Source organism: Crotalus tigris, unplaced genomic scaffold (genome assembly GCF_016545835.1).
Source record: "Crotalus tigris isolate CLP2741 ecotype Arizona unplaced genomic scaffold, ASM1654583v1 scf7180000023829.5930981, whole genome shotgun sequence".
Classification (NCBI taxonomy): Eukaryota; Metazoa; Chordata; class Lepidosauria; order Squamata; family Viperidae; genus Crotalus; species Crotalus tigris.
Window position 1 is genome coordinate 121145 of NW_024100213.1, and position 15416 is coordinate 136560.

Here is a 15416-nt window from a genome sequence, read left to right on the forward strand (position 1 = left end):
TACCCATGAAATATCTTGCACATTTATATAGCATCAGTAGCATGTTTAGCAACAACTTTAATATATAGCAAAATACAGTCTCTGTGGAATGGCTCCAAAACAATAGGAAGAATTGTAAACTTATATTTATAAAGAAATACAAGTGAATATAAATTGGTTTGACATGTCCTTGTGACCAACTTTTCCTTACTGTACTGAGGATTTATTTGCTTTATCTCGTATTGGAAGCATTTTTAAACCATTCACCAGCACTTTTTTTTTTTAAATGTAGTTTTCAGTCATATAGAATAGGACAAATTCTTGTGTTTTTCTTCTCCTCATCTCTTCTCTATATTTTGAGCATCATTCTGCATTCCTTTTGGCTGATATTATTTTTTTAGAGACGTACATGGACATCATAAATAACCTGTTCAAGGAATATACTTGAGTTGTTATAATGCAAATACTAGTTGTTTTAAGAAACACCACTTTTCCCTTTTGTGACATAGGAAATATGACACATTTAATAAAATTTCAAATCAAGATAAGGACATTCCTGTTTTCAGTATTATTTTTTACTACAATTCCATCTAGATTAATATTTCAATAAGCCTCCGTTTATTACCACAGTCAGCTTCTGTATTCCTTAAAATACTTTAAAAGGCAAAAAATACTTTTCCACAAAATCAAAACAGAATTCATTTTCTGGAAATAGGCTGTAAAATCTATAAGCCTTATCCACAACCTTGTTGAGTCAAAATGCTTGATTTTAAACCATCATATATAGTGATCAAATTACCTTGTGTCTTGTATTTAACATCATCTGCCGAAGTAAGGTATAATCACTTTTATTTTGTCATTCTTTTGTGTCTAAATTTCTTTTTTCTTCCAACCAGCTTTTGATGCATCGCAAGTGATTTGCAGTCACAAATCCTACAAGAAATTTAATGAATAAAATAATAAAGATCATTAACTAGAATGGACAATTCTAAACTGAAAAAGGAATAATGCAAGACAAAAAAAATGATTGCAGGATTGCAGAGAAGCATAGAGATAATGACAGCTTGAAGTATAGAGATAGTGATGACTAAGTTGCTATGGGTGGAACTTTGCATACTTTTATTCCTGAATAATTATTCTCAGTCCAAAATAATTATTCTTGCACACAAATGCAGGTGAATATATGTAATGTTGTAGAATCCAATCTGGGTCAGTCACCGGGACTGTATTCTTGTACAGTTGTAAGCAGTGCAGATTATAATCAAGGACTGCAGCAAAGGTATAAAAATAATGGAAAATTTTTCCATTGTACCGATTTTGCTATCCTGACTTTGTGCATAAAGGGAAGTGAACCTATTATTAATACCCCTTGTTTTCCCACACCCTTCCTGGCTTTCAGGACACCCCGTATTGCCAAAATATGTATGACGACGAGAGGGTTTGTGTCTTGCCACTCTCTACCCCACATTCAAAATTCCCCATGATATCTCAGCTCTGTAGCGGGGCTAGCAGATGGTGAATCTAGATGCAGATTTATTTTTTTTTTATAAAAAAGATGAGCACAGGGAGGTCTCTTCTTTGCTTTTCACAGCTTGTTGTGGATTGGACTATTGTTGTGGTTAGCTGTGAGTTACAGAGACTATGGGGGTGAGATACAAAAAGAGCTGGCCCTCCTATCAGAAGAACCTCTTTGTTAAATTTTCTTCAAAAAAAAGTAGTTCATATGTGGATGAAAGGTTTATTTTCAACATGATCATGCTTACTTTCAAGGCTAAGTAAATTTGCTCAATATTTCTAGTGTTCTCTTTTCAAGCCAAAGAAACAGTTGCAACAAGAAATTCACAAAGGGATATAATTCTTGAGCCAAAAAATAAATGGGAGGATATAATTTAGAAAGGACATCAGGTTTCCTAATGACTGGATTGGAAATGTCGAGTAATCTTACCAAGAACTGCCACACTGATATGAAAGATTGGGGATTTTATCTTTAATATTGCATAATTTTTGCAAAATAAAATACATATTAGAAAGGCAACTGAACTATCTTACTGGGCAACATATAGGATGCATTCATCCTATGGACTAGTTACTAGGTAAAGGATGCATTCATCCTGTGGACAAGTTACTGGATATAGGGTGCATTCATCCTATGGACTAGTTACTGGATGAACCAAATGTTGGGGTTCAACATAAACTAACCAAAGTCAGTGGTCTCAAGCAGTGTGCAAAGCCGTGATTTTTTTTAAAAAAACTACTATGTTGTACAAATGCACAACACTAGGTTGTTAACTAACCTGATTGGGCATGTAGTGAGAACATGGGATTGATTAATATGTTAACTACATGAATTCTACTTGTCCTGATTTATTTGCACTTCATTTGCAAATAACTTATTTGGAGTTTCCTGGGTTCACACATTGCTATAACATAATTTGCTTTTGAACCATGGCATTGTTTTGTAAATTATGGGTTTTTTTAAACTTAATGAGTCTAGTCACTGGGATTTATTCAATAAAATATGATTGAATATGGTTTAGCATTATGTATTAATTCTAAACCACAACATTGTAATCAAGAATTAATATTAACCATACTTAAAGCAATGACCCAGAAATGTGCACCAAAAGATATAATGAAACATAGACTGTCATGGTTCCTCAGTCCCTAGTGTTTTCTATTATTATCCCAAATATTTATTTGTGATTTTTTTAAAAGATATTTTTATCCCAACTTTATTATTTTTATAAATAACTCAAGGTGATGTACATACCACATACTCTTTCCTCCTATTTTCCCTGCAATAACAACTCTGTGAGGTAAGTTGGGCAGCGAGAGATGACTAAAGCAAACTCACCCAGTCAGCTTTCATGTCTAAGTTGTGATTAGAGCTCATACTCGCCTGCTGATTGGGCCAAAGTCACCCAGTCAGTTTTCATGACCAAAATGAGACTAGAACTCACAGCCCTCTGGCTTCTAGCCTGGTGATTTTAAAAAATACAGAGTAAGATCAAAGTCACCAAGTTCAGGGAAGTGGGAAACTAATCCTCCCCCAAATCTGGTGATGTCAAAACTAATTCCCCACATACCTAGAAACTGAAAAACAACACGAGAACTACATATTTATGCTTGTATTAGATTTATAAGTCATTGAATCTCATAGTCCTCCTCAGAGCTAACCACATCCATTCAAAGGATTTAAAACATTCCAGCTAATGCAATAAGTGTCCAAAATATTAGCAAAAAATAAGTTGTAACATAGAAATGCAAATAATGCAAGACTATTATATGAACCAAGGTGAAAAGATTCAACATTAACCACGTTGGAGGAATGGATGGTAAAGATGATGGAATTTGTTTAGGTGGCCAAATTGATTGCTTTAATTGGAAACAGGACATTGTCTAAGTTTATGAATGATTGGAAGGCCCTCACAGGTAGTCCTCAACTTACAACTACAATTGAGCCCAAAATTTCTGTTGTTAAATGAGACGGTAGTTAAGTGAATTTTGCCCCATTTTACAACCTTTCTTGCCACAGTTATTAAATGAATCATTGCAATTTTTAAGTTAGCAACATGGTTGTTAAGTGAATCTGGCTTCTCCATTGATTTTGTTTGTCAGAAGATTGCATAAAGTGATCACATGATCCCGGGACACTGCAACTGTCATAAATATGAACCAGTTGTGAAGCATCCAAATTTTGATTACACAACATGGGGATGCTGCAATGGTCGTAGGTATGAAAATGGTCATAAGTCACTTTTTTCAGTGATGTAACTTTGAGTGGTCACTAAATGAACATATGTTGAGAACTATCTGTATCGACCTTTTGCAGGCAATAGAAAAAAATTGTTATGATATATGGTTGAGAGGATTAGAACAGAAATAATAAATTATGTAAAAATAGCAAACAATGCTGTAACAACAGAGTAAGAGGTCTTCTAGTGAGTCTATCCCCCTGCTTAAGCAAGAGATCCTATGCCATTTCAGACAAATGATTGTCTAATCTCTTCTTAAAAACATCCAGTGTTGGAGCATCCACAATTTCTGAAGGCAAACCATTCCACTGATTAATTGTTCTAACCATCAGGAAATTTCTTCTTATTTCTAGGTTGGTTCTCTCCTTGATTAGTTTCCATCCATTGCTTCTTGTCCTGCCTTCAGGTATTATAGAAAATAGGCTGACCTCCTCTTCTTCATGGCAGCCCTTTAGATATTGGAACACTGCTATCGTGTCACTCCTAATCCTTCTTTAGATTAAGCTTGACATTAAACATGCAATTCCTGCAAGCATTCTTCATCTTCATTTTCTTTTTTTAATAGGTTTTATTAATTTTTTAAAATTACAATCTTTAAAACTTAGTAAACAACATGTTGTCTGGGTTCACATGTTTAACATTAACTTCTTCAATATAAATCTATTCAGTACTGCACAATCCAGTATTTTTTCCTTGATCTTCCTTTCTTCCCCATATTTTTCCCTTTTTCCCTCATTAAACAATTACAATTCTTAATACTATTGATATGTATAAAATTAGGTATAAACATTTTCATCATATTTTGCTAATATTATAGAAGTAACAATAATATCAATTTATGTCAATATCCTGTTTTTCGTGCATTAATATTAAAGTTTGATTTCCCATCAACAAAAGTATCTTTTGTCAGTTATGATTTCCTCAATATTAATTACATTTATATAGCTAAAAAAATTATTTATACCAATCCTCTTATTTTAAAATTTCCCATGTCAAAAGAAAAAAAAATGCTATTTTAATTCTAAATCATGTCTTCCATTATAAAAAACTAGTTATATCTAAGGGTCATCCGTTCTTTTAATCATATTCAAACAAGTATATTAAACAGATAGTACCCCCTCTGATAGATCAAATCCTCTGTTTTTTAAGTCTAACTCTCACTTTATTTCTTTGCCAAGTAGCTTTCCAGGCCAGGGCAATTAAAACACCCAAAAATTTTCTTTCTATTTTTGTGCAAGCTTCTTGGCATGAGAAAGACAATTTAGTATAGTATTTTTTTGGGGTGGGGGGAACTCCATCCATCCACATTCCCTAGACATTTCCCCTGACAACTCTATGTTCCATTTTCTAGAATCTTCTTCCTTGTCATCAGGTGTATTTTGGAGAAAAGAGTAAAGGGTCTTTTGTATTTTCATTGTTGTAGGTAGGTCTTGGAGTATTTTATTTGCATATGGCAGTCCATATTTCCCTTCTCCTATATCGTCCATCTCTAGGTCTATTTCTTCTGCTTCACCCTCTGATTTCTGGTTTATTTGTTCATACTTTGTAGTCGTTGTTTGGGAGCTTTCCAGTTGTAGCTTCAATTTGGAGCTTTGGTCCTTTATGTCATCTAGATTATTTTTAGTCTCATTATGGTTTATTTTTATGTCCTCTTTGTGTGCAAGAATTGTTTGATGAGTTTGCTGTAGCATAGAGAGTATTTCCTTCTTAAAGGTATTTGTTTTTTCTTGAGGCATCATTCCTAGAAATCCTTTAGTATCACCAGTCTCAGTAAGAGTGGAACAGAGTTTCCTCTAATTTTCTGGTCTTTATATATAGCCTTTATAATCCCGTCCTTATAGCAATATTTTATAGTAATCGTTTGTCCCAAGTATCCTGAAAATTATCAGTCAGGCAAGATTATAATCCACAATGTTCCAAGTGTTCAAAATGTTCAACCTCCCTGCAGTCAGATGTATTCAGAAGTCAAATTTTTCTTTCTCTCCCACTAGCTCTTGAGATTAAAAGTCCAAGCTCAGTAGGTATTTATAGTCCAAGAAAGTCAGGATGATAGATATGCCAAAATATTTCCCTTTATTGACAGCTATTCTCCCTTAAACTGAAAATCACCAAGCGGCCAAGGAGCTAGTTATAGTGCAGTACTCAAATCCACCACTAGATGTCATTCAAAGTACATTTTCCACTCTTAAAACAAAGGGCTGATTTCTTATATTTTATCTCAATAATTTTTTTTCCAAAGAGAAAATCTTAACAATTTGTCTCAGTTCTCAGATTTATCAAAACTGTAGCTTTGTATTATTTTCACTTCAGTATTGTGGATTTCTATCCCCCATAAAAAATTTAAAACGCCGCTTCTGTTCACATCTGGAGGTTTTAAGATTTTGGGGAGCCTTTCCCAGGAAATTCAGTTGTAAAATAGTAAAGAAATGATCAATATTCTTACCCAGTCCGAACATGCTGTTTACGGTGTGCTAATTAAAGGTTTTGTTCTTTGGTTGTCAGCAGCTAATGACCAGCCGCAGAAGTGTGGCCGGTCTTTCCCCTGCCGGTTTAGAGGGCTTTCCTTGGATTGAACAGAGAGACCGCTGTCTCTCCATGATCGACAAGGCACCCCTCCTTCTTCACCACCTCTTTGGGAAGACTTTAGGCCCTTTTCAGGGCCCCCAGCAGGCCAAAATCGGGTGCGGAAGGCAGAGCTCTGCCTTCCTACATCCTTTCTCACCGTGACGCAAAACCGGAAGTCCTCCCTTCATCTTTGTTTTCTATCATTATGAATGTAAATTCCCAATGGCACAGCCCTGGTGGCAAATTGTGGCTATGACTTCCTCTTTATTCATGATCTGGCCAGTACAGCAAACTGAACCAGACTATGGTTTATTATGTAATCCAATTATATTTCTATTGCCATGAATCTATCAATCCTGTGCCATTATCTATCTATCTATTTAGTCGCTAGGAGTAAAAAACAACTTGATTGCACATAATCAGTCAATAAACCCTTAATATATGGATTTTGGGCTGGCCTTCATTGTATCTTGCCAACTTTATCTGATTATCTGGGTGTAAAGTTTGTGCTGTACTGTAGCTGAGTTGTTTCTTTTTGGCTTAAAATGATGTGCGAACTTGCCCATTATGATTTAACGTTTTGTACAAATCAAGCAATTAGGGTTTGACAAACTGTGGTTTAGGGTAGCTTAGTGTTATATGTGAATAGAGCTACTGACACAGAATGTGTTTTTTTTCTGACGCTTATTGGAAAAGAAAATAATACTTTTCTGTTATAAAAGCTGGATTGTAATAATGGACAGTCAGCTTGAGAGATGATTGTAACTTTTCCATTTTGATGTAATATCTTTTTAGTTACTTGTAGTAAGGTTCAGCACTGTTTTAATGAGTTGTTTAAGGAGATGTGTCACAGTGTGAAAAGCTAGGGAGTATATTAGTCTCCCTTATTATTGATTTTTGCATTTTGTATCACTATGAATGAGTTCTGCAGAAGATCTGCATTAAATACCTCTGCTCTCTGAGTAAATTGAAAACATTTAATCCCACAATGATGTAAAATCTTATAAAATGTCACATTAGGCTCAAATAGCGTATGTGTTTTCCAGTACAATTGAAAGTCATTTTAGAATGAGATGTTACAGAACCATTCATTACTTCCATATATGAACCATGTTTTGCGTTATAGTCTTTTGGCTATTTCTATTGTTTCTTTTTACCGTTTTCAATTGATTGAGCGATTGACTGTGTGATGACCTCCCCGAACACTTCCCCAGATACCTCTACAGAAGTCAGCTTGGAAGAAGATGAACCAGTTCCAAGCACGTCTGGAGAGGAGTTGGTCAATGGCTCCAAGCAGCTGTCTAAGCATAGCTGTAGCAAGACAGCCCTGAGGTTTTAAGATGGGAAAGCAGGCAGCTGCAGCCAGTCAGTGATGAGGAAAAGGAACTGCCTTCTAGTGATCCAAGAACATGTAGGGCAGAGAAAAGGCAGGAGCAAAGAAGGTCAGCCAGATTACTTATGAGAAGAAAGCCTAGCCCTTCTTGATAGGCTGCACCAGAAGCTGGCTATTTAACACAACAGACAGATGGAAGTGATGCTGGGAACAATGTGTTCCTTTCCTAGCTTTGTGTTTTCTGGTTGTTGTGATTCTTGCCTCACTTTAGATTGACTCCGTGCCTTGATTTGGATCATGCTTTGTGACTCTGGACTTTTTTTGCCTCTTGAACCCTCTTGTATTATGGATTAATTCTATCTGGTGGGTTTATTATGATTGGGAAACTTTCAAGTGCCTTGTAAACTCATTGGTAATTTCTCTGTGGATTAGCAATGCTCTGTTTGTGGCTGGATTTAATTGGGACAGTTCTGGATTTTGGGTGAAGAGAATTGCTGGGGAATATTAATAAACTCACTAAATCACAGTGTGAGTGAGTGGGACAGCACAGACTGGTTGGTTGCAAATTGTGGTAAAGCAGAACAATTTTAATTCCTAGTTTTATCTTGCTGGAAGGGATTAGGATTAGATGAAGCTTCTCCTTATTTTCTGCCCCTGCAGTTGTTCTTTCCATCATTCATCAGCATCAAGTTCAAGTCAGCATCCCCACAACAACAGAGTGATCAGTTATGAGGCTGTCCTTGATTTACCATCACTATTGAGGCCAACATTTTTGTTGCTAAGAAAGATAGTTGTTAAGTGAGTTTTGTCCCATTTTACAACCTTTCTTGCCATAGTTGTTAAGTGAATCACTGCATTTGTTAAGTTAGTAACACATTTGTTAAGTGAATGTGGCTTCCCCATTGACTTTGTTTGTCAGAAAGTCACAAAAGGCAATCACATGACCCCGGGAGACTGCAAACCATCACAAATAGGTGTCACTTGCCAAGTGTCCAAATTTTGATCACATGACCATGGGGAATGCTGCAATAATCATATGGAAAATGGCCATAAATCAGTTTTTCAGTGCCGCTGTAACTTTGAATAGTCATTAAACCGTTTTAAGTCAAGGATTACCTGTAACAAGTTTTAAGAACATAAAAGAATGGGAGGGAACAAATTGGGAGAGTACAGAAAATGGAACTGGTCCATTTGGAGACCCAGAAATAAATGAGAAAGGTGAATTTTGGAAAGTGGTTGCTTAGAAAATGCTTTGATTCAAACTTATGGATAAATAATACCTCCATTTCTGCATACACTTGGAAAAGGAATATGAAAATGAAAGCATACTTATGATAAAAGAACAAAGAATACAAGGGTGATGAGAGGTTCTGAATGTCAAATAAACTTTTTTTTTAAGTGTCAAGAATTAATAATGGGAAGTGGACATGGAAGAAAAAGAAAGGGAAAGAAACCATAATAAAACAGGAATGACAGCAAAAAAAAAAAAAAAAAAGAAATGGTGATTCACAGATTAATCTCCCAACATAAATGAAAGAGAACATAATGGTATGTTTGTAGCTGCTTTATTATATGGAAGTGAGAACTAGACAGGTCAGGAGACATATAAAAATGAGTTGATTGCCATGGGAATGGAGTTCTTAAGAAGTGTGCATGGTAAAAAAGAGATAGGCAAGAATGAATGAATGAATGAATGAATGAAAACATAAGTGACTAGTATAAAAGAAGTATAGAGAAATGTTTTGATTCTATAAACCAGGATTGGGCAACTATGGCTTCTTTACGACCTGTGAACTTCAACTCCCAGAATTCTTGAGCCATCCGGGAATGCTGGGAGTTAAATTCGAGTCTGAATGCTGAAGATGAAGGTATGAAGAAATATAGTGCGTTATGTTGATGTAAAACAGTTTTGTCTACATTTCTGTTTCTTTTTCTTATCTCAGGCCTTAGGCTTCATTTTTCTTACTTTTTCTTTAGCTTTCACATATCACTGCTTATGTTGAAACAAAATAATATGGTTGATATATATGTATATGAATGCTAGTTTGGTTTAGCAGTTAAGGAGCCAGATTAGTTCTGCTTCTGGTGCATAAGCCACCTGGATAACCATGGGTCGGTCCCTCTCTCTCAGCCCTAGGAAGAAGAAAGCAAGGGCAAGTGATTTTTGAACTGTTACCTAGAAAACCTCATGGATCTGTGTGCGTGGTTGCCATAAGTAACATCTTTGAAGATTGTCTGTATCTTGGAGAGGAGAGGACAAGGAGAAAGAGAAACAGAAAGAAAGAAACGTAGAGGTAGAGGTAGATCTTTGAGATTGCATGTGTCCTGGTAAGGTTTTCAGCCTGTGGTTTCTCTTGCCCTTACGGGTCTTAAAAAATAGGTAGATAATAGATAGCAGATGAGAGATATGAGAGAGAGACAGAGACAGAGACAGAGACAGAGACAGAAGATCACAAGAGAAAGCAAACTTGATGGAATTAGTGATGCAGAAGCAAGTATGCCTTGTTGTATAATAGAGACAGACAGCTTCTGAAATTGAGAACAAAACAAAGATGTCCAGTCCCAATCGTATCCTAATTTTTAATTTCCTTTCCTGTGTTGTGAAGCTATTTGTAGATTAAAGGTTAGTCCTGAGTTGAGGGTGGAACACTATTTCTTAGGTGTTACATGTTTTTGACATTTCTTTCTCTTCTTTTTTTGTTTTATTCTAGATGTTTTTATGTCTGGTATTATGCACAAAAACAAATAACACCAAAGCAACAACAACAAAAAGCTGCTCCATGCTGTTTAATAAGCAAATTTATGCCATGCATTTTAATAATAGATCATAGGAGGGAAGAGAGAAAGGAAATGTAAGTTGCCACAGCTTGCAAAAAGAAGGGCCCCCAAGGTTTCATGTCTTATTTGAATATACATTTTTGTATGGCCTTTTAAAAAAAATCTTGTCTGAAATTTACTTTTGGCAAATATGGCTGCCACGATAACTAAAATGACACCAATAAACACATTGTATGATGTTGAAAATTGAAAAGTTTACATTGCTTATACTTGACGTTTACAAGGACAGAGATCTTCCCAAAGTCCATCCAACAGACTGGCAACAAAATGCTGGCCACTGCCTTCCACCCACTAACCAGAAGTACTGTTTTAGTAATGCTGGGAAATGGTCAGCATGTTTTCACCTTCCCTCCTCCAACTGGTTAATAGGAAAAAATTAAAGATGGCTGTGTCCCTTTTCCATGCTTTCATTGTTGGTATGGTTTCTTTCCACAGTAAAGAAATAAAATTACATAATGCATACACAATTAGAATGATGATGATGCATACAATTTCTGGAAAAGCCACTATTTTCCAGCATCATATTTGTCATCAAACTTTATTTTTGCACCTGTGTGGCTTCCACATTGGAATTAAGTAATAGGCACCTATTATTCTACAGATGAAATCATGTATTCTTAGATAAAACTACACTCCTTAAGAAAAGACTTTATGCTGAATGTGGAAAACTCTCCATCCAATGTTTTCAAGCACTTCACTAGTAATATTTAACAAGGTTTACTCCAAAATCAAAGGTCTTAACAAATAACTATAGTCTAGCCTAGTATACTGTCTATCCCTGTATGTAACTATACCTTTGTACAAAATAAAAAAGCAATGCTATCTCTTTTCAGTTTTCATATTTCAGTAGAAATAGTTTTGAGGCAAGGAAAGTAGCTATTTTGAGGATTTTGCCTCAGAAGAAATGGCTTCCTTACATAAGTCCCTCATCCTGTACAGCATCACCTGAGAAAGTGATATGTGACAGATCTTCCTTTTCTTTCCTTTGTTGTTTCTCACAGCTTATGTTCATGTTCAGCTCTTCCTTATCCTGCTGCCCCTCGTGAGGTATAGACATTCCCTCTGGAATATGCCTTTGTTCTAGTGATTGTTGATCTTCTTTGTCACCTTCCAATGGCAAGGGCATTGTGAGCCATTCCCCTTTTGGTTCTAGTGTTGCTTCTTTCTCATCTGAGGAGGCACCTACAGACATTATGCACTGTCCATCCTGTTCTTCTGGGTTTTCATGCAGAAAATGAATGTCCTGATTGCTGATTATTGTGCTGTCCTTCTTTTCACATGGTTCCTCAGAGCTATTCAAAGGAAAAGAGGTGAGTTTCGAAACTATTAGAAGCTGTTGCACTTCAGTGCAAGGATTGTCCTGGCAATCTTGCTCCTCCTTGTCATAAGTGCCCTCAGACCCAGAATTGACACAGTCTAGCTTTCTTTGCTCTCCTTTCTCGAACCTGATATTGCCAATGGGTTTGCTGAAGTCTTCAAAAACAATAGGTTCTTGGTTCTGCTGTTCTTCAGTGGCCTTAGATCCAAAATGTGCATCTTCTACCTCACTGTGCTGTTCTTTTTCTTTACTCTGATCATAAGGGTTAATTTGTTCCAGTAAAATATGTTCCTGAGTCTCTGGGTGTTTCTGCTCTGTAATGTGGATAGCAGCAACCTCAGGCGAAGAATTTATATTATCTAACATTTGAAGATTTGTCGTACTGGTTGCATTCAGAGGCAATATCATGCTTTCTGGTGCTGTGGTTTGTTCATAAAGGTTGTAGGGTACATACTGATGGTCGTCTACCTTGATGAAAGCAATATTTGATGTTGACCTTCTGGCAGCTTGTATTTCTTTCTGGAAGTTTTCAGAGGATGTACTCTGACATGGAATATTAATGCCTTGTGGTATAACAGGAGACTGGTCGTTCCACTCAAGCATGTGCTCTAGATGGTTGAGGGAAGCTTCTGCCACAGGGTGTAGATGTTGCTGTTCTCCTGCCCTTTCCTCCTCATGGCTTTCAGACACGGTGAATAAAATATCTGGGTATTTTAGTTCTATGGGTTTCTGTGCCTCATTTTGACAGATCTGGTCCTCACTGTATGCATCTCCCTCAGATGAAGAATTCAATTTACTTGAGATGATTGGTTTCTCCCTATTATGAGCAGCACCCACGGCAAGTTCTTGTTGCTCTAAAAACTTTTCTTCCTCATTGTATAATACAGAGGATTGATTGAGCAATTCCTGTAAGGAAGTAACACTTTCAGGATCTGTGCTGGTGCTTTGGTCTAGAAGTATCTTTTCCTTGATCGTCAATGTGCTGTCAAGTTCTAGTTCTCTAGATTTCTGCAGCTCTTCAAGTGGTATATCTTGGTGGCCCTGGTTCATTTCCTTCTTACAAGGCATGACTTGCAGTACTAGATTCATGTGGTCACCCCCTTCATTGTGTTCTTTTTTGTAGGCTACTTCCTTAATCAACACATTCAGATCAAGTTTTCCAGATTGCCTGTTTTCTTTGACTGACACAACTGGGTGGCCCTTCACCTCTGATATCTCATTCACTGAATTTGCACGTCCTGTTTCCAGAAGTGGTATTTTCAAATCATCTAATGCCTCTTTCTGTTCACAAGCTTTGGCCTGTACGTTGGCATTTGCTTTGTCATCATGTCCTTTCTTATCTTCCAAGAAGATGTCACTTAAAAGCACAGGTCTATGGGGTTCTTGAGCATTGTCATCGTGGATTGGAGCTGGTTTGAGGTTCTCTATTTGTAAGCTACCCAGGTCACCTACAGAAGCCATGCTCCAACTTTCTCGGTCTCTATTCTGCTGTCCTTCTTGAAACATGATATCATCAAGAGATGGGAGATTAGCGTTCTTTTTACCATTTTTTCCCTTTCTCTCTTTGGGTCGCCTCCCTGGTAGAGACATCCGCCTGCAGAGATAAAAAGCAGGAATTAAGGATTTGAAAGTAGCGGTGATGACAGCTGTTAATAATAATTTTACTTCTTTTCCTCAACCTTCTCTCCTAATGTTTCCACAGTTTAGCAAATGACCTCAGTCAGTATGCCTAATTACATGTTGGAAACTGCTTAACAGTAGTAGATTGCTACATTCATGTGTCTCCTTTCTTAAGCTTTGCTTCTACAGGAAGGGCCCTCTCTAAATTTTGAATGCTTCTAGATGAGATTTGTATTTCCTAGTATTGAGCCTTTATTCATGGGTTCTTCTAATGGGAACCGATGACTTAATCTTCATTTCCACCTTTCTATTTCTCCCACCATGTTTCATGCTGGCAGAACATCTGTTAAGTAGGTAAAGACAAAATAGTTGTTGAAGGCCTGTTATTGGATAACGTTAGCAACCTTCCATCTGGAATCATTTAATCAGCTGGTATGTGAAAGAGCAATCTTTTTTTTTTTTTTTTTTACCTTGTAGGAATACAACAACACAAGCCTGGACCTTGGAAACACCCAGTGGACTGCTCCTCTCCAACGTCATCTGTGTCTTCTTCCAGCCTGCTTGTACTATGTACAACCCTCTCTTCACTCATGCCCCAAGATAAAGAGTCAAAAAATCAAAAACAACCCAATGGTGAGTCAAAGAAATATCCTGATTTTGGGTCAGGACTTATATTCTACAGTCCTAGAAAAGCAAATGTTCTAGCCCACTGACAGCGTAATGGCATTTCTAAGGTACTATAGTCTTTATAATAATAGTAAACGGAAGTCTCCAAGGGACGTCTTTATGACATCATCGGTTCTGGAAAGTTGTGGAATCACCATGGCAGCATGGCAAAGATTAAATATGTGTGCCATGAAATGGCAATAACAATATGCTTGCTAGGCAGGTTATTAATGTTGCATTGTGGGTGCATAACTTGACATTATTTGTAACGGTGAACATTCTCTGCCGAAACCGCTTTTCATGACTTCTCCTGCTGTGAGATAGGATGTTGTGCCTGGGTGTTCAGAGTGTTTTGTTTTGCCGTTGTTTATGATGTTTTTTTTTTAAATTAATGCTGAATATTTATTTTTGATAAGCCTCATTGAGCCTGGTTGGATGGAGCAACGTATAAATAAATAGATGGAGTATCCTTCTTTTCAAAAACTTTCAGAGTTTCAAAGCAATTATTCACATCTAAATGATAGAATTGTTTTATACAATTTGGGAAAACCAGTATGGTGTAGTGCAGGCAGTCCTTGATTTACAACAGTTCATTTACTGATCATACAAAGTTACAACGGCACTGAAAAAATGACTTATGACCATTTTTCACACTTACACCCATTGTAGCATCCCCATGATCACATGATCAAAATTCAGATGCTTGACAATTGACTCATATTTATGGCGGTTGTAGTGTCTCAGAGTCATGTGATCCCCTTTTGCAGCCTCTGGCAAGCAAATTCAAGGGGGGAGCTTTATTCACTCAAGAACTGTTGTACTAACTTAACAGCTGCAATGATTCACTTAACTATGGCAAGAAAGGTTGTAAAATGGAGCAAAACTCATTTAACAAATGTCTCACTTAACACCATAAATTGTGATCGTAAATCGAGGACTACCTGTAGTTGAGGTTTCAGGTTTGATTCAGAAAGATTCATGCTGAAGTCCATCGTCATCCATAGAAACTTAACCCATTATCTATGTGTGAGTTGAATGGCTATATAATTTGTTTAATAAATAAAATAAAGAAATCAAATAAGATTGTTAAAGGGGAAACTTACAGGAGACAGCTGTTTTGAAGATAGATGGGATATAACCCTAATTAACAAGTAACAATTTGAGGAGAGATGTTTCACCCATAAAATACTTTTTGAATTACCTCTTTTGAATGGTTTCCACAGCCACTTATTAAAACCCATTGCGTTAGCATGTCCGATTTTCCATTTAGAATCTGAAAAAGAAATACTGCAGAACTACTTACATTTTGTCCTTAATCTGAAGAAGATATATGACTTGTATT

The 15416-nt window shown here is 36.6% G+C and overlaps 1 protein-coding gene across 1 annotated transcript; it reads right to left on the reverse strand.

The window, feature by feature from the left end:
- Positions 1-10402: 10402 nt before the first annotated feature.
- LOC120298277 lies at positions 10403-14543 on the reverse strand. The gene is made up of 2 exons (XM_039321842.1): positions 13879-14543; positions 10403-13382 (listed from the first exon to the last, which is right to left on the reverse strand). The coding sequence occupies exons 1-2, from the start codon at positions 13998-14000 to the stop codon at positions 11384-11386; spliced, it is 2121 nt and encodes a 706-aa protein (XP_039177776.1). The 5' UTR covers positions 14001-14543; the 3' UTR covers positions 10403-11383.
- Between the last annotated feature and the right edge of the window lie 873 nt (positions 14544-15416).